We start from the raw sequence: 20824 nt of genomic DNA on the forward strand, positions 1-20824 counted from the left end.
AATGATTCTCTACACAAATGAAAACACAACAGGTTTAAATCTGGAATGTAATTAATGTAATCACCTGGATGCTTCTCACCCAAATTCTCTGATTATTCTTAAATAGAGATCATCCAAGTGTATACATTTTAGAAAGATAATTCCTATTCCCTTTGGAGTTGCCGTACAGATAAAAAAATTACATTGATCACTAGATTACTGAATGTAGGCATTTTGTGTCTTCTTGTGGTACTTTGGGGGAAGTTCTGGAGTCACTATTTAGTGTGAAGGGCTAATTCAGTGTTGTCAGAGATGAATGGAAAGAAAACAGTGGGATGCTGGAAAAAGAAGAAGACTTGAAAAAAAGAAAACTCTTACATTTCAGAAGAGGAAATGGAGTACCTGAAATTTCAAAGGTTATTCATTGGTAATCACTGCATTTGGTCATCATAATTTTTTTTAAGATTCATTTATTTGTCTTAGAGAGGGCGAGGGGGGAGGGGAGGGGCACAGGGAGGGAGAAAGAGTCCCAAGCAGACCCTTCACTCAGTGTGGAGCCCAATGCGGGGATCAATTCGGGGCTTGATCCCACCACCCTGAGATCACAACCTGAGCTGAAATCAAGGGTCGGAAGCTCAACTGACTGAGCCACCCAGGCGCCCCACTGCCTGCCACTTATCTCTAGCCCTCTGTAGTTTCCCTGTACTTTTTGTACATGCTCAAAGTGGTCATATTTACCTTCCACTTTGAAACTATAATCTCCTGTATCTCTTGTGATTCGATCAGGTTGATTAAAAAAAAATAGTGCAGTACACAGCGTTCACATTTTACAACTAGCTACCCAAATATCTAACCATATTCCTTTTCCGAGATAAACACCTGTGCTCAATGCTTCTTCTATTATCAGTTTGAATGGAATCTCTTTTTTTTTAATATTCCTCCAAATACTTTAATTGCTTCATACTGACATTGTGCCTTTCCCAGAGAGCTATTGTTGTTGGAGTTTCTGAATACCACTTTTGTTATTGTTGTAAAATAAGAAATTTTCCTAAATTTGCCTTCTTCAGCTTATCCTAGTTGTCGCTCAGTTTTTATTCCTTTGATCTATTATTTGGAACCAATGTCACTTTTCTGCTTGAAACACACTGTTCCTTTCTAATTTAAGTAGTTTATATCATGGTTTTCTTGTAGGACTCACCTCCGGCTCCCTTACTTTCTAATGGTCTTTCTGTTCCTTGCATTCTCTACCTCTACCACACCGTCAAACTTCCGTTAAATTTCTGATAATATCTACTATATAGGATCGCGTTTTTCTTCAGCATCCTGTACTCCAGGCTCCCCTCCTCCTGGGCCAGTCCGTCTTGCAGAGCCAGCTTCCCACACAGCTGCGGTCTTCCTTAGATCTCATCGCTCTCCTGAGCTGGCTGAATCTTCCCCGACTCAGCTCTCACGTCCTCTCCTCATATACCCCCTTGCTTTGATGGCCTGCACCCTCAAATAATCATTCAGAAATGGTGTTTGGGAAGTGGATTGTCTGAGTTCTTTTATGTCTGAAAATGTATCTATTCTGCTCCAAAACTGGTTAATAGTTTCATTTAGGATAAAATTTTAGGTTGAAATAATTTCAGACTAAACTTTGAAGTCTTTGCTCCATTGACATCTGTCATTAAGAGTTCCTACAGAGAAATGTAATTCTAGTCTGATTTGCATTTCTAGTTTATAATGAGTAAGGTACATTACTACTTAAAGGTACCTGTTGCATTTTTTGCTAAAATTAATATTCTCCCTAGTTTATCTCCTGTTGCATTCATCTGGCATTTCATATATCTGATTCAAACAAAGAGAAGGTAGCATCCATTTATAAAACGTAAGTGTATTTGTTCTTATTGAAAAATAATCGAGTGAGAATACTTAACGTTATATTTCATGAATGTTTTTAGAATCTCTCTACCCTGATCAGAAATTCCTGATGAAGAACTAGAGTGTAAATGATGGTAAGATTTATGAAAAGGAAGATATGTGGTATAAAATAAACTGGAGGATAAAAAAACAGAACCGAAAAAGAGAATATTGGAAATCTGTCGATGGAGGAATAGGAAGATCTGTGCCCAGGGACATTGGAAAGTATGTCAGACATTGAAATTTGTGAGAATAGTCACTTACAGAGGAACACTTATTCTTTCTATGAGAAGGTTCCTCCTAGTGTAGTAACATTTCTAGATTCTCTCTATAACTTCTACTCATTTCTTCCCAGGGAAAGTGGATTAATTCTTCTCATTGATGAGTTAGAATAAGAAAGTGGGTCCATATGGTCCATTTCCTCTCTCTTCAGAGACGTTCATGCCTGCAGAGAGTACAGTTTTGACACTGATCCTTCAGGCCCTCAGAGGGACCTGTGATCATCTAGAGCTGCCTAAGGGGTGTGTGAGCCCTTGCTGGGGATGTAACATTAGAATGCCCATTGTTGCTGCAAATCTAGAATACATTCTCCAACAGCTCTATTTGTAACACAAATGACACTTAGACCTTCATTTGCCTCATCCCTTTGTCTCTTAGTTGGTTCAGAAATGGGGCAGTAAACAGAGAAGTGATTTTTCTCAATCTTCTCAAACTCAAAAAAATCAGCATTTAACAACCACATATCTCTTTTGAGGAACTACTACATAGCAAGAGCTATCCTATATTAGTACCTAGACTTATCTGACTCTTCTCTTCCAACTTCCTCTTTTTTGCAAGGCTGGTACCCTCTTAAATATCTCTGTGGTCCTCACAGCATTCAGTGCAGACCAATCCGTTACTGCTTATTTACTTCCCTAAATCCTGTTAATCCTTTATTTGTTCACAAATTTGGTGGCAGGGACGGAGTCTTGATACCTGTATTTCCTTAGCCTCTAGCTACTCATTAAATATCTGCTAAATGAAGGAATTTAACAAGTAAACCAGTTTCTGTGCTTATGTAGCTTTCTTTCCAGCTTAGAGGGCAGATGGTTAAATATCCAATAATGTGGTTAGCATAACAGTAGAGGTATGAGCCAAAGGCTATGGACGCACATAAAGGAAAAATTAATTGTATTTGAGAGAGACCTAGTGGTAGTTGGTTCTCCAACAGCAGAAATCACCATTAGCTCAGCCTTTTGAAATTTCTAATATTTGTGCGTGTTTCAAATGTATTCAATATAGTGACATAATAGTGTGTGAACATTATTTGTAAATGTATACAAACCAACACATATTGAGATGTGTACCTGTCACTGACCTAAGTCAAGTAAGTTTTGAGACCATGACCCAAAGCCTTGAAACAGTTACAGTATTGGTGACTTTAGTTCAACCCTCTAAATTCTGTAGTCTGATTATGATTCACACTACACAGCATTAACTTAAAAATCTTCCTTACTTATTCTTTCCCTACAAATAATATAAACAAATGGCCCCAAATTCCAGGCTTTGGGATCAACTGAGTTTAAGTTCAGCTTTTTCACAAGTAATAGCTTGTATAATATTAGTTATTTTTCTTAATGGTCTGTTTTCTGCTATTAATGTTGGGGATAATATCAACTCCCTGCTTAAGGCTAGTAAAATAATTAAATGTGATAATGTACAAAAGGCACTCGGCACATAGTAAAACACATATAAATGGCAGCTATTATTATAATTGTTTCTTAATGCTGTGAGTGAATTTTTCAAAACGAAATAGAATACATGAGTCACAGATGATGACAAATGCAGCCTTTACAACAAATGTATTTTGGCTTACTTCATGGTATACCTAATACGATAAAAGCATTCTGACTTGATGTTATGCCTAATTATTAACGTGCTCAGCTAGTAACTAACCTTCCTAGGCAGACTACACAAATAGCACTTTCACACAATCAAACCAAATTATTATTTTTTTCTTACAGTTTAGTTTTCTGGTATCCACATCTTTTGCCAACAACATGCCTTGTATAGGATATACGCAGTTTAACAGCCTTGACAAACACACAGGAATACTTTACAGTCTGAAAGTTAAAGATACTGGAGATTCCATGAAGCTGAATTTGACTTGCTTCTGACCATTGTCCTGCATGTGTCCTCCTGAGGGTCCCTGAGCTCCTGACCTCTGGCCCTCACCCTATCTACTGAAAAGTCTTCAAAATCTTATTATTTCAAAAATCTTCTTTCCACTGAAAATGTGAAAGCTGGATGCTAGAGGGCTCATGACAACACAAATGCTGTATCATGAGGTCATGGGGTCATGGGGGTGACAGCAAGACTCAATGCTGAGGCCTTGGAGAAAAGACAGTGGTGAAGAGAATGACCTTGAGAGATGAGATGTAGCAATGAAGTTTTTGGCTTGGGTCCCTTGTGTTTCATGACTTACAGGCGTGGATATTTCAAAGTCATCATGTTGCAAACTCAACATATTTTAATTATCCCTCCCACTTTTCCCCAAAACTTCTCTTTCTTAGCTTAAAGGCATTGCTGTTTGCCATTTGGCCCTGCCAGAAACTTTCCATAGTTTAATGTAAATTATTTCAACTAGTGTGTGTATTTGCCCTCCAATTGGCGAATGATCAAAAAGTCTTATTTTATTTTTATTTTTTATTTATTTGGATAAGGAAGTCTGCAATTAAAGGGAAAAAATGATGGATGCTGGCCTACGCACATCCTATGCATGACCAAGTCCAGTTGCTTACCATGAAAGAAATAAAGCTGTTTGATAATCAAGCATTAGATTCTGTGTAATTTCAGCAACAAGAAGAAAATCTGGCATCTCCGCAATAGCACAAAACCTGGTTTCTCCACTATAGCACAAAAATCCCATGGTTTACTAATATTTAAAAAAGAAACAAATATTTTTTATTAAAAAATGAGAGATTAAAAACTTAAAAAATGTCAAAAATGAACATGTTGGTTCCAAAAAGTGTATGAGTATATGCTTTTTGTTTCTCAACATCCATGAACTCCACTTGCGGTAATGACCCTTAGATTTTCTTTTTGGGGACTCACCCCTACCTTGCTTTCAGTCCACGTTTGGTCCAGTCAGATCAACGCCATTCCCAGGTTGAGTGGCAGGTCATGTGACTTAGGCCAGGCTGAGAGGAGCTTGGCATTCTCTTGGCCAGAGATTATTTTAGACTGACTCCGTCCAAGCCAACCAGCCTAAGAGCAATCCCACAACTTCTGTTTCAGTGGCTGACAAGACAGACTTTCTTTTCTGCTTGACTTGAATTTGATAGCAATTCAAGCCTGGTTAGTGAGCAGCCATGAACACAACACAACACAGCAAAGGTTGGAGCTGAGAGATGAAGTAAAATTCATGGTAATTTCAAGTCTGTAAATCGAGGCATGCTTGAATCACCTCTAATCTTGTATTTTTTAGTTACATCAGCCAATAAATTGCCTTTCTTCCATTCAAAACTGTAGAGTGGGTATTTGATAATTTGCAACATAAAAATCTAAAGTAAGTTTTAGTCAAACCAATGCAATAAAGAACTTGCCTTTAAAAAAAAAAATTGTTGTTGGTGGTGGTGGTGTAGGAATTCACTTAGTTCCTGGTGTGAAAGAATGAGGGAGTGATGGTACCAAGAGTAAAGCTTGTGTACTCTCTCTCAAATAAATAAATTAAAAAAATCTTAAAAAAAAAAAAAGCTTCAAACAATGAAGAGAGGTGATGAACACAAACTTGAACAGCTCCTTACCAGTTGTAAAACAGAACTTGGAGGTTACAGAAATCCATACCTTCTGTGGTGGCATATGTAAATGACGGGGCTATTCAGGGTTACCAAATGTTCTGGGGAGGTCAAAGATGAGGACAGAGAAAGATAACCTGATTTGGCAAGAGAAGACCAGTGGGAAGATTTAAGATGGTAGTTCTAAATTTAAAAAAAAATGATAGGCATAGTAATGATTCAAGGAAACCTCATGAAAAAGCCCTGACTTTCTCATATACTATTATTTCATCAAAGCTAAGACTGATGATTTTAAGAACAACACTGTTTTTATGCCAGGAAGGAGTACCTCTGCAAATTAAACTATAATCCGGCACTAATGACAATATGCATCCCAATTAAGAGCTATTAAAATGTAAATAATTGGCATTCTAGATTTGGTAAAATATGATAACAGCGCAATGGAGTGAATGATAATAGCAGTTGTCTGTCATTCATGATTTATTTAAATAATATTCATCAAGGATTATCTCTGTCATACACATGAGTTGCTTTTGTTGATTAGTTTTTATATTTGCTAGAATAAATGAGAAATCCATTTCTTGTCTCAGTAATTGCCTAAGAAAAGTAATGCCTTTTTAGGTAGCTATATGGAAATGTTTCCTATTGTACACAGAGGTTGCCCAATGGAATTAATGATTAACTCTCTCTGAAACTGTTTTTCTGGGATGCTGAGTTGGTTTGTCTTATATGAATCAGTTATACGCAAAGGCTACCAGGATCCTGCTGAAGTCACTTCTGCTGTTTTTGATCCAATGAGCAAGCACCAACTGGGTGCCAAACACTGTTCTAGATGCTGAGGATAGCAGAGTGCACAGGACGAAGGAGGTCTTACCTTTTCAGAGCTTATACTCTAGTTGAGAGGAAACAGCCAATCAATGTGAAAACAATAAACAAGAAGATTTCTCACCGTGGCAAGTTTATTAAGAAAGTAAGCATGGGGAGGGGGAGACTATTTAAGTACGTGGTCAGGGCAGGGCTTTGTGGGATGACCTGAAAAATGAGAAAGGAGCAATCATGAAAAGACTAGGGCAAAGTGTGATATAGGCTGGGGATGGCCCAAGCAACGGCCCAGGGGCAGGAATGATCTGTGTTAAAGTGAGACAAGCAAGGCCCAGGGGTGGGAACATGGTGCACGGAACAGGTCCGATAAGGCCAGAGAGAAGGAGGCATGAAGAGCAGTGGTTCTCAGCCGGCCATCGTTCGCAGCAACCAGGAGAGGTATGCAGAATACCGTTGCCCAGGACCCTCTCCAGAAATGCTGATGTATTTGGTATGATGGAGGCCCTGCTAGCGGCATTTGTTGAGTTCCCCAGGCAGTTCTAATGGGTTGCCAAGGCTGATAATCACAGCTGCAAAACAATGTAGCTACGGCCCCCTGTAAGAGAAGACCTTATTCCAAACACTAGCTGTAGAACTACATGAAAAGCATTGACATTATCCGTGCAACACTGTTCATTTCTTCTAACAAGCCCCTTCCGTACAGCTGTCACTCTCTCTCCTTTCTGCTCTCTGACCAGCTCCTTTCAGGAGGTCTTTGCCAGGATGGGGTATGTTCTGGTCTGACTGGAATTTTCTTCATGACCCAGAGTATTTGGGTTTGTCTAGTTTTCACTTCTCAGTTTGTTTGTTTGGTTGGTTTCTTTCTCTCCTCTCCCCTCCTCCCCTCCCCTTTTGCCCTCCCTTCTTCCCTCCTTCCCTCCCTCCTCCTCCCCTCCCCTTTTCTTTTGCCCCCTTCTTCCCTCCCTCCCTCCCTCCTCCTCCCCTCCCCTTTTCTTTTGCCCCCTTCTTCCCTCTCTCCCTCCCTCCTCCTCCCCTCCCCTTTTCTTTTGCCCCCTTCTCCCCTCCCCCCTCCCTCCCTTCCTCCCTTCCTTCCATCTTTCCTTCCCTCCTTCCCCTTCTCCCTCCTTCTTTCTTCCTTCATTCCTTCCTTTTTCTTTCACAATACAAGATCTGTCCTATGCTTAGCTTCAACAGACAGACTGCCTCCTGACATGTGACTTATCCGTGTGGCTCCTCATCTGCCCACCTTTGCATCTTGGCACAGAGCCTGTGCAAGAGATCCCCTGCTGTCAGCTCATTCATCTCCTCCTCCTCCTGTGTGTAGGATGTGCAGACTGCACCACGCAGGACACACTCTTACCTTTGAAACACACACAGTGCTGCGTCTTCTGAGCCTGCAGCTCTGAGGACCTCTCTCACTATTCTCTCAGACACATACCTGTTCAATCCCCACTCTTTTGGAATACTTTCCACTAATTTTGTGGTTTGGGTTCTGGTTGTCTCCTAGTGTAGCCTAAAATAGAATTTGAATGAATTTCTCGCTCGCTTTGCTGCTTTTGAATGATCTCAGGAGGGCACTGTGTAAATACTACCCTCACATTGTCATCTTCAACATGGAAGTCTGTCACCCACGTGTCTCTTTACCATAGGGTTAAAAGGGTTGTTAGCTACTTGTGAAAACCAACTTGGAGGCACCATGGGTACCCTTCTGTGGATCCTTACTCCTGAAAGAATTCTGGTCTTTCACACAATCTTAGATAACCAAAGAAGAGGAAAATAGAGAACTCAGTTTCAGCAAAAGCTTAAACAGAGCACAGAATTGAGGACAATTCTGTGGCCTTGGTTTGAGTCAGATTCTCAGTTCTTCTATAGATCTTATCCCACTTTCAATCCCTGGCAATTTGAGTGCTCTCTTTTGGAACATGATTCCGTTCAGTTCACCTTTATGTCCAGGAGTATAACTGAAAGCTTAGTCATTTTTGACAGTTCATTTCAACTCAATAGAATGAAGTAAATTGCTTTAGGTTCCCAAAGTGAGAATTTTCTTTTTCTTTTCTTTTTCTTTTTTTGGTATATTTGAAAGAAATAGAGGCTTTTTCCAAATCTAGGCTATGCTGTGTGAACATAAAGTCTACTACTGGTTTGTAGATATGGCTGGTATAAATTCACACGTCAGTATGTCCCCCAAGTGGCTGTGAGCTCATCCCCACTACATGTATAGAATCTTCCTGCACACCCTGCTGTGTGCAGAATTCTCCTTCTCTCCCAGGACCACACTTGGTTCCTTTCTACTGAAACTATCACTGAAAACTCATCCCAGTTATTTGCCCAGGAAAGAGTCCTCATTCTTTGGGCCAATCCTGAGCATCACATATTCTGATATATTCTTGGTTTTAATAACTTAAACACAGAAGTGATACTCTGAATAATGTTTAGGCTTTGTGCAACAAGAAACATTATTGTTTAGCTACATTAGGCTTAAAGAAGCATTTGCAAAGAATTCTTACAACATAACAGATATATGATACATTTCTGAGAAAATATATTCAGATTTGCAAACAAACCTCTAGAACACAGGCAATTATTTGGATACAAACTGTATTGTACACTGTGAGGAAGTAATTCCAGGTCTTTTTCTTCCCACATCATAAATAATACAAAAAAGTTTGACTCGTATGACATACTTTTAGAAATGCTTTTAGAAAAGGAAGTCATATAATTTTTGCATTTAAAAAGATTTTACACAAACCTGGGTAATGGTGAATGGATAAACAAACTGGTACATCCACACAATGGAATATCATCCAGCAATAAAAAGAAATGAGCTCTCAAGCCATTAGAAGATGTAGGGGAAACTTAAATGCCTACTACTAAGTGAAAAAAGCCAATCTGACAAGGTTATATGATTCCAACTATATGATATCCTGCAAAAGGCAAAACTATGAAGACAAAAAAGGTTAAGTGCTCCCCAGGAGTCTGCGGTGTGAAAGGGCTGACTAGGTGGAACACAGGGAAATTTTAGGGCACGGATACTATTCTTTATGATGTTATAATGGGGGATACATGTCATTACACTCTTGTACAAACCTAGAGAATGTACAACACCAAGAGTGAGCTCTGATGCCAACTGTGAGCTTTGGATGGTAACAGTGTTGTAACAAATGTAGGAGGGGATGTTGATAATGGTGAGGCTGGGGCTGGGGCAGGAGCAGTATGGGAAATCTCTGTACCTTCCTCTCAATTTTGCTGTGAACCTAAAACTGCCCTCCCTCTCAAGTCTTTCAAAAATTTTATCTTTCATTGCTGGATGGGAGGTGGGTGGGGGATGGGATAATGGGGTGATGGGCATTAAGGAGGGCACGTGATGTGATGAGCACTGGGTGTTATAGGCAACTGATGAATCATTGAGCTCTGCATCTGAAACTAATGATGTTGGCTAATTGAATTTAAATTTAAAAAATATATAAAAAATAAAAAATAATTTTTTTTTTTTTACTTTCATTCCCTATCGTTTTGTTCCTTTTTAAAATACCAACATTTGTACTTCAAAATTTAGCCCAAGAAATATCAGGTATTTACTGGCTGAATTTAGTAAATAACGTAATTATTGATTTGAGGATAATGCTATAATATTCATTTTGTTTATGTTCTTTCATTGTTCAAAAACTGTCTTAAATCATTTCTTTGCCCCAGTTTTTTCCCATTGTAATAGAGTAAGTTGATTAAAATTTCAAACAAAAACTATATCAAAACAGACACAGGACAAGATTGCTTTAAATAGTCATAAGTAGGTTGATAATAATTAATTTTCTGTCTTTAATAAACCAGTCATATGTGTAGCCACCATCTTTCTCTCTAAAGGTCTTTCTTTTATGTAAGCCTCAAACATGTATCTAATCTTGCGCTAATTCATAAATAGGAGAAGGCACCCAAGGTGGGGGGTGGTCACGGAAATGTAATGGTCTGAAGAAGGTGAAGGAGAAAGCAGGAGAGATCTCATCTGCTAAGGGTGGTAAGGACAGCGGAGAAGGTCTGGAATGGCTCCCAATGGGATGGGAGAGGGAAAAGTCGAGCATAAATGAACGATCACAGCATGAGGCTAAGTGTCCTTCCAGCTGAGGCTGGAGGCTGTGAATGTTCAGCACTGGCAACTGAACACTTATGGGATTTTAGAAACATTTTCGGGATAACTATAGGAAAATCACACTATAGGATTGATCTGTGGCAGGACTTTTCTCAGTGGACAGAGCAGATATGCACGGATAGGTGGAAGCTGATGACCCTGGCCAGGCCAAGGAAATTCAGGCCATCAACATGGGTCCAGGTATGTGGGAAGGGAAATGCCAACAGGAAGAGGAGGCTGACGGATAGCAGTCCGAGAGGGAAATGGAGGGGTAGGGCCTGCCTGGGCTTCTTCATGATGTTTCCCATGTGCAAAGAAGTTCAAAGCAGGTTTCTGTGCTCAAACTTGAGAGGATGGAAAAAATTAAGCCTAACTCCACAATAATTTGCTGAGCAACCCCAGATGGTGGCAGATACCAAGCTGCTGTCTAAACAACATGGAAGCAGAGGCCACTGGACCTCAAACCAGGACACTGGGAAGCTGTGTAGAGCGAGGCTTTCATGGGACTTAGCACCCACTTGGATGGACATGGGAAAGGTTTTAACTTGGCTGTGTGGAAGAATAAATGGAATGAAAAGCAATGTTAACCAACCAGATCAGGCATGGTTTGAAGCGAATAATGAAGCACCCATCTTGGGCAAAGAATATGGGATGAGTGCAACTATTGGTGGAAGTACTTAGTCTACAACTTGAGATTAGGGCTAGTGAGCCGTAAGAATTTTGCAGTGCTACAACTCAGACCATTGCTAATGAAAGTCTGGCCTCTGAATTTTTCCTTCTCTTTTCTGAATGCAGCAGATTAACTTTTAAAAATCTGTTTGTTTAACTGGGGCAGGAGTTGAAAGTCAGCCACATTTTGGACATAACATAGAAATCATGTCAAAAGCATATCCTATGGAAAATTTTCCACAGCCCCATTCTCCCCCAGCTTTACTGAGGTATAATTGGCAGATAAAAACTGTATATATTTAAGGTGTACAACTTGACGTTTTGACATATATTGTGAAATGATCACCATAGTCAAGTTAATTAACACATCTATCACCTCACATACTCTTTCTCCTTCCTTCCTTCCCTGGTCAGAGCACTTAAATGCTACTATCTTAGCAAATTTCAAGTATACAATATAGTATGAGGTATCACCTCACACCTGTTATAATGGTATTCTCAAAAAAAGGCAGGAGATTACAAGTGTTGGCAAGGATGTGGAGAAATTGGAACTCTTACACACTGTTGGTGAGAATGTAAAATGGTGCAGCCATTACAGAAAACAGTGTGGAGCTTCCTCATAAAGTTTAAAAATAGAACTATCACATGATCCAGCAATTCCACTTCTGGGTATATATTCAAAGGAAATAAATCAGGATCTTGAAGAGATATCTTCATTTCCATGTTCACTGCAGCATTATTTACAATAGCCAAAATACGAAAACAACCTACATGTCCTTCAACACATGAATGGATAAAGAAAATGTGGTGTATGTATGCACTGTTCATTCTTTAGAGACTATTTTTTTAGAGCAGTTTCAGGTTTACAACAAAATTGAGAGGGAGGTACAGAGATTTGCCATATACGTCCTTTCCCCAAACATGCACAGTCTCCTCCATTACCAATATATCTCACCAGAATGATACATTTTTTTTAATCAAAGATGAACTGACACATAATAACCACTTAAAATGATTCTACTTTCAGTAAACTGGAGTTTACTCTTGGTGTTGTTTGTTCTATGGGTTTGGACACATATATAGTGATTCGGAGCCACCATTATAAGAGTATTTTCTTTTTTGAAGTGGGAGAGAAGGGTTCCATTAATTTCTTTTCTTTCCAGCTTTATTGAGGTCCATTTAGCATATAACATTGTAAAAGCTTAAGGTGTACAATATGTTGATTTGATACACTTACATACTGTAAGATGATTACCACCTTTTATTATATTTGAAAAAAATTATCTACAAACTAAATAACCAAAATCTACAAGTTGGAAAAACATCTTCCAACTGTTTAATGTGTAGCAAATAAAGGACATCACTTTTAAATATATAGTTAATATTTTAAAAATAAGCAACATAGAAAAATCTGGAGCCCTTCCCAGTATGAAACTAAGAATTCTTTATGAAACTAAATAGTTTAGTGAAATTGTATAATCTTTTAAGTGTCAAAAGAGGCAAACCTGATAAAATAATTTTTAGGGTTTTCCCCCTTATTTCCAATTTATATAAATCCTTCTTATCTCTTAAAGGAAAATGACTCTTCTGGCTCACCTCCTTTTGATTATTGTACGTAGGAACAAAATCATAAACCAACTTTGCAGATGATCACGGCTAACTGATGGGTACAATACAATTTCGGAAGTCATGATGGGGAGCTCTCCTGCACTACTAGGCTCCTCACAGCCTACACAGTCCAGGAGGAGGGAGTAAGATTTCCTCACAGCCAATGAAAAGCTGTCACGACTTCAGTCACCTGCGGCCAATGAGAAGCCACTACTCCTTCAAACTCCAATGAACATTTGCTCAAAACAACCCCTCCCAACTTCCTGCTTTCCTCTACAAAAGGATAGTCTTCCCTGTTCTCTGGGCTTGCCAATGGTTCCCCATAGTTTACATGTCCCAAACTGCAATATCTCTATTCCCAAGTAAACTAATTTGCAGCTTGGTAGGCTTTGTTGTTTAATTTTTAAGGTTGGCAGTATCAATCTATGTTGAAAAATACTTCACAACTCAAGTTATTTCTTTATAACTGATTGCTTTCATTAGTATAGTTCAGGGTTTGGTAAATGATAGCCTGTGTGTCAAGTAAGACCTTTCGCCTGTTCTTATGAGTGTCCCTAAGCCACAGCCATGCCTACTCCTTTATGTATGTCTATGGCCAGTTGTGTAGTTGTGACAGAGATCCTATGGCCCACAAAGCCCAAAATATTTATTATCCAGCCCTTTATGGGAAAAGTTTGCCTACTCCTGATACATCTCATTGGAAATAGATTATACTGTAGACATGCAAATCATATTTTAGTTAGGTTTTATTATTTTAAAAATAAACTTACTGTCTCATTATCATTGTTAATCTAAGAGGTGAATCTGGTAATTATATTCTTATGTCCCCTTCACTCCCCCCGGCAAAGTAAAAAAAAAACAAACCCTGAAATCAACTGGTACTTACTTGAGTACCTGCTCTAACTACAAATTCATACTTAAGGTCTGAGTTTTATGTCACAAGACAAATAAAATACTCAAACCTCAATTTATTAGTTTCAAGCAAACAATCACTCAAACTCTAATCAGTAACAAAACTGTCCTGATGTCTATCCTTACTTTGCAACTAATACTTGGTAGATATATTAAGAAATAAAAACAAAATTTAGTAGTAAAGGTATAGACAGCCCAAGAATAATCAATAGGTTAGATAACCAATTTAATCTACAGGTTGCATAATTAACATAAATAATTGAGAATTATCTTCATTATATTTTAACCATTTAACATCATTTAATACACCATTTAACTTTATTGCTCATTTTAAAATTCCAGAAGTTGGTTAAAATTGGATTTATTTAAAATTTAGATAATGAACATCATGGAACTCTCTTGTAATCTAGCTCAGAGTATGATGTACAATGTATTTTTTTATTATTTATAATTATCTTTAAAAATAGTTACATAGGAAATGTTCCCCCCAAATAATGAAATGTATCACACATAGAGAGGTCTTCTAATATAAAGGACTGAGAAGACATGAGAGAGCCCCATTTGTACCACCAAGACACAGCTCTGCATAAAATGTAATACTTTAAAAATATGTAGTCAAAATTACAGGAAAGAATGAAACATTCTCAAGGCTAGAAAAAAGTATGGAAATGAAAGCCAGAGATAACTGGGGTGATGCTACACATAGTATGCGGGTTATCAGACCCACTTATGGGCCTAGAGACTAAGCCTGAATCTTAATGCCCAACAGAGATGGGAGAGTTGGCCTCCGTCCAGAGCAAGGCCAGAGCTCCCACATACGAGGAAAGTCCAAGAAGAGATCCCTCCTTCTCTAAGGCTGTGGATAGAAAGACAAACCACTGCATAGAAAGCAAAATCATAAGCTTGCATCAACCACAAGCCTGGACCATTTACAGGTGACAGTTTGTCCAAATTTATAACAAATATGTGCTGCTATAACCCCCAACCATTAGATTTACATAAAAACTGCTTTGAGACCCATAAAACCCCTGGTATCCCAGCAGATGCACAAGCAGAACCACTCCTAGGGACACTTTCACACCTGCTGCATTTGAGAGTCCTATCTAAGAATAACTCTCAGTGTAGATGAGCTCACACAAAATAATTACAAATCACTGGAGCAATTAAACTATCATGATGTGATGTGGAATGATGGAATCAGCAGCTTGAGAAGAAATGGAAGATGGAAATGAGAAAGGCCAAAATGCATCTGTAGTGACATCTACTTTTCCAGGCTTGTACAAAGTGTCAGCTGGAAGAATCAGGCAGAACCCTAAGCAGAGTGTGGTATTTCTTAAAGAAACACACACTGTGGGGCAGTTACCTGTGGCTTGAGATACATCAAATGAAGGGACTGGATGATCATTCTTTTACTATTCCAGTTGGGTTGTTCTCGCCATTCCCCACTTACATACACCTCCAAGTTTGGATATTGGAAAGGAAAGGAAAAAAAGGCAGAAAGGCCTCAAAAATGAGGCAGCAAAATATGATGATATGTGAAGGGTGACAGAACTGTTGCTTCAGGTAAGTATGTATAAAATAAAAATCTTCATAAAACAGTAAGTACCAGTGGGCTAGCCACCATCCCACTATGTGCCACAATCTTGAGACTTGCTAATGGAATACTGTGTTCATAAGATACTATTTTATCTATTTTATTGGCCTTCTGTATTTGCCCGATTTAGTAAAAAGTAAAAAAAAAAAAAATATTTAATTGGAAAATGAAGACACTGAAGTTGCCTTCAAGAAGACTTCCAGAGTTTCCAAAGAAGAATTCTGAGGTTTTTAAAGACACCAAGTTTCCCGGTGCTCATGCTTTACACTAGTTAATGTTATCCTTAAATGTTAAATGCCTTCCTTTTCCTTGATACAAAGTATTCCTAGCACTAGTCATGTGGTTTAGTCATTTGAGCTATTTTGCATTCTCAAGAAGAATGACAGGCAGGACTGACCCCAGCAGTCTTCTTGGGTGCTGTGCTGCAGTGGGAAGCGTAGGTTTGGTGTCAGGTCTGTGTTATTACTCAGTTCGGCTGAGCAATCACCTTGGCAAATGATGGCCTCTCTGGGCCCAGTTTCCATCTGTGCTAAGTGGGGCCCTCCTCACAGGGTGCTTGTGAAGACGGATGAAACTTAATGAATGCCTGACGCCTGGCTTAAAGTAGGAGCTCAGTCAAAGGGATGCACACCACACTTTCCTTTTGAGAGCACGTGCTGGAAGTCAGAGGGATAGCTGCAAGCTCCACACGTGAGAAGGAAATTCTCTGGAGAATAATTTGGTGGGTATTTACCTCAAATCATTTTGAATTAAGGGGGATTATAAACCAACAGATTGAATCAAGAATCTTAAGGGAGAAGGATACAGAGGAAGAGGCATGGCTCCCCAGAGCAGCCATTGGTTAGGACAGCGTAGCCTAGCAGGAGCTGGGAGGAAAAACAATGCAAACAGTCCTTTATATACAGGGGGGCATCTGCACCTCACGCCTTCGAAATGCAAGAGAACCTCAATTATAATCCAACCCACAGAATTCCATGTAAATAATCCAGTGACTCATAAAGATATTCTTTATAAAAACACAACTTTTATACAGCGTTTCCCTTTTTATACCTGGTTGCTTACTTAGGCCTTTGACTTCAGTGCAATATGATTTTAGTTAAGGTTTCCTATTTTAGAATTTTCTCCTTTTTTCACTCAGTTCACTTATTATATGTTATTTTTGAAAAAGGAGTTTAGGCACAAATATTAAAAAGTCTACTAGACAAAATATCACAAGCACATTTCTACAAATTAGAAATTTGTAGAAATTAGATACCTGGCTCGTGTTACTTTTCTAATTAAGTTTTCATTGTTTTATTATTAATGTAAGTATTAATGTCATCATAGTTTATTATAATGGACTGACTCAAGGTTTTTTATGTGCAGGAACTGAGCCCATCTACATGCTGAGAATCTAATTTAGGTGACCTCAGCCAGGGGTCCAGAACTGGCTTTAAGAACTATTAACCTCTTGAAATCCAGTCCAAGTTGCAGATCCAGAACTATCACCAGGTTTTCAAAGGAATCCATAACGTTAAAATAGTTAGGAAGCATTATTTTACTATATCCTTCCTTTTCCTGCTGTCTCCAGCACAAATATTTCCCTCATACCTAACAAAATGGTATGCTAAAACCACAAGTTGTTATATGTAGCTATTTTGTTTCCTAATTTAGAAGGTGTGTTCAGAAATTTATATGCAAATACACTTCAAACAAGGGATACTTGTATTTGTACCATTCACAACACACAACCAGCTGTGTTTACTTCACATAAATTCAACTACAGAAGACGTAATGAAATGGGCATTTTTTGACAAATCACAAAGCAACATCACCTGTCTTTAGGAAATTAAATTTTTGGGTTATGATACTATGATGATCATGTCCATATAAATCACTTTCTAACAGTACAATTCTAGAGAAAAATAAAATTAGCATTATCTTTTTGCTTAACTGTAACTATGTCCATAGATATTTATTTGCCTATTTTACCCAAAGGACATTAGGAGCTCTTGAAGGACACAATCTTAACAACTAAACATCAAAATGAGGGTCTGATAAATTTTAAAGATTTTTATTTATTTATTTATTTGAGAGAGAGAATGAGAGAGAGAGAGAGAGCACATGAGAGGGGGGAGGGTCAGAGGGAGAAGCAGACTCCCTGCCAAACAGGGAGCCGGATGCGGAACTCGATCCCAGGATCCCGGGATCATGACCTGAGCCAAAGGCAGTCGCTTAACCAACTGAGCCACCCAGGTGCCCCGAGGGTCTGATAGATTTAATAAGTCATACCCAAGATAATGAAATGATGTTGATCAAAATGTAATACTCTATATATATATTTGAAATATCCTCCAGCCACAATTAGAGTATTATTATTCTCATTAACACTGAGAGGTGTTTAATAGTTTAAAAAACAAATTATTTGTTAAATGTCAAAGCTTCCTGATTTCTTTTATAGTCTGCTTATGTATGTCTAATTTATTAAATGGATTGTTCATCACTATATTTTTTTCAAGATTAAAGAAATATCTTCTAGATTATACTTGTTATACAGGACAACTTTTCTATAGTTGTAAGCCCACACTGGAGGTGTACTATATACATTAATGATTTAGGTGTAATATCTACCAAATATTGTGCCTAATGATTCAGTAATAACAAACATTAAATATCAAAAGAGCATATGGACTTAGGCAAAGCAAGGTATTTGAAAACATGATTGAATAACTTTAAAAGTTTACTATATGATATTTTTACACATGTAGGGTGAATGTCAGTTTGCTAATCACTTTGGAAGCACTTTTTCTAGAGAGGAAGTTCTCATATCAGAGACACTGAACCTTCTGGTAAAATATTCCATCACCAAAAACCAAGAGATCAGCTTACATCTATTTTTGAATAATATTGTAAGAATTTTTTTCAGGTTTTTTTTTTTTATAGCTTGCTCATATTAAAGGAAGAAAAGCACAAGAAGAGCCATTAAAAAAACCCAAAAAACAAAAGATCTGCTTTAAAAAAAAAATAAAGACAATTCCATGGCTTTACAAACACAAATCTACCTGTTTTAAGGAACACCCAACAGCATTTATGCAAAAATACCATACATATATAGTGTCATCACTAAAAATCTACTTGTACAACATTTGGTATCACTTGATGAGTTGTTATTTCACAGAAAAATTGTATGTGATTGTACCACTATTCATAAACATCAGACCATCCAGTAGTGATTTAAAAATTACCAACTGCCTAACCCTGGTGTAACCAAATAACATGCCAATAAATAAATACCAACCATGGGAACTTTAGAGGGTAGTGGGTAGAAGGGGGGCGGGAGGATCATCAAGTTATCATCCCACTGAAGACTGTGTGAGCCACCTGTGATTTGAAGGATCTCTCTGTTTTCTCCTCTAAATTGCCAAGTAAACCTTGTGCAACTTTGCACTTCTTGGTGCAACCACTCTGCTTACTCAGTGTCAAGGGATAGGCTAGTCAGCAATCCAGGGCAATGTTTTTGGCAAAATCAATTTACAGAAAACAAGTTCATTCTTATTTTCGTTCTCTCTCATCCCCGCCCCCCCCCCCCCGCCTGCCTCTCTCTCCCTCACCCCCTCCCTCCGTCGCTACCCCACCTCCCCGCAAGACAAAGTTATTTAAGTGTTATGTCAGACTGCAGATCAGTTAGCAAAGTTTTTCCAGCAAAGAAAGGCCGACTGTCTAAACTACGTTTCACACGTGTCCCAGAGCCCTCGTTAGACTGGCAGATGAGGAAGGAAAACGCTATTTGGGGCAGAGAAGACGCAGAGGAAGAGGAAGCAGGGTGGGAAGATAGTTTGGGGGCTTGGGGAAAGGCTGCAGTGGAGACGGGATCCTAACAACGGAAGAGTTAGTTTAGGGGGCTGCAAGAGAAGGAAGGACAACGGAAATTGGGGGAACTGAGAACGAAGCGGTGGTCCGTGACCATTCTCTTTACCTGCTGTACTTCTTGGGGTCCCGGCGAGCAAACGGCCACCGTATTTCCCTTCATTCCCGACGGGATGAGACCACTGTCTTCTCTCCGGACAGCGCGGGCCTCGGCTCCGTCCTCCTTCCTCGGCGACCGCAGCGACAACTCTGCTTCTGGGCGGGGGAGCCGCTCCCCCGGGCCGCGGGTGCCCACATCCCCGCCCGGACTCCGGGCGCCACTGCCCGGGCGCGAGCGGAGGCGGAGGCCAGACACCCCGGGGAGGCTCGGCCCGGCTACGGCACCGCCCCCCGGCAACCCCGCGCGCGCCGGGACGAGCCCGGGGCGCCCCCAGCGGGCCACACACCCCAGTGCCCCGCGCGGGGCCAGCGCGCCCGGCTCCCTCCGCCGCGCCCCCTTCCAGCCCCATCCCCGCGCGCCCCCCACGCCCCTGTGCCCCTCCCACGACGGCCCGCGCCCCTGCATGACTCCCTCCATCCTTCCCGTCCCACCGTCGCACGCCCCGCACACCCCCGCGCCCCATTGCCTCCCCCGCCCCTCCACGTCCAGGGCCTCCTGTCCCCGCGCTCCAATCGCGCCCCCCAGGGCCTCCCCGCCCTCTGCTCGCCCCCCCCCACGGTCGCGCACGCGCGCGGGTCGCTGAGCAGGGCTCTCGTAGACACCCGCTCGCAGCCAGCTCCTCTTTGGCTGCCCGCGGGGGGCGCCCTCCCTCTTTTCCCCTTCGGTCCAGCTGCGTCTGCCTACCGCATCCCGGGCTTGGAGCTCGAGGGAAGAACTCATTTTCCCACCTGGGCTCCTAGTCCCTTGCAATTACAACAGTCAGCGCCTTCCTCCTAATCTAAGGCGTTTTAGGGCGTCCCTGTTGACGGAATTGTTCCATTCACGAGACTCTAGAGCCTGGCCGAGAACCACCTAGGCTTCAGAGCTGCGCGGTTTCCTCCTAGACTCTAGCAAAGCAAGGGCCAGGTCCCGCCGCTGGAGGCATCCCTCGGGATTTGCAGAAATGTGGAGGTGGCAAAAATATTGCCACACCTTATTAGCTCTTTGAATCAGGCTCGGAAGTAGTGAGTGCTGACCCAAGCCTCCTTTACTCTGTTTTTTTCAAGGCCTAAAGAGGTTCGCTCAACTGTGTCTATATGGCATAAAGTTATCCTATTAGTGCTTGTGTATTTCAGTCATTTATTTTCTGGTTGACCTCCACACGTACACTAGGACCCCTTCATCTACACAAGAGGGTGACTGGTTTTTAGCAGTTTTGTGTCTGGAGAATGGTATGGGTATCTGAACATGTTTGGTGAATGTGCTTGGAGGTAAATTCGCTCATTCCTGAAAGGATCATTTTGGTGTATTTTACGATTTTTTTTTAGATGGGAGATATGCTACCATGTTTGGAACCAAATGGAAACATAAAGATGCTGGAGAATTTACACATGTTTTTCATGTAACGAAATGGATAATTGCAAGAAAATCTTCGTTAATTATTCTCTACTTCATAT

At 40.2% G+C, this 20824-nt stretch overlaps 1 protein-coding gene across 3 annotated transcripts in view; it reads right to left on the bottom strand.

Moving 5' to 3' along the window:
- Nucleotides 1-19698, bottom strand: part of SGCG (sarcoglycan gamma) — a 135071-nt gene extending 115373 nt beyond the window's left edge. Inside the window, exon 1 of one of the 3 annotated variants that reach the window (XM_064586297.1) lies at nt 19338-19698. Coding sequence is in view for 1 of the 3 variants with exons in the window: in XM_064586293.1 (XP_064442363.1) it covers nt 19338-19391 (54 nt within the window). In the remaining 2 variants the exon portion in view is untranslated. The remainder of the gene's footprint in view (nt 1-19337) is intronic. The other 2 variants (XM_064586295.1, XM_064586293.1) reach the window with 2 other exon arrangements.
- Between the last annotated feature and the right edge of the window lie 1126 nt (nt 19699-20824).

Source organism: Mirounga angustirostris, unplaced genomic scaffold, assembly GCF_029215605.1.
Source record: "Mirounga angustirostris isolate CCGP_5_RB_7025 unplaced genomic scaffold, mMirAng1.0.hap1 SCAF_3, whole genome shotgun sequence".
NCBI classification, from domain to species: Eukaryota; Metazoa; Chordata; class Mammalia; order Carnivora; family Phocidae; genus Mirounga; species Mirounga angustirostris.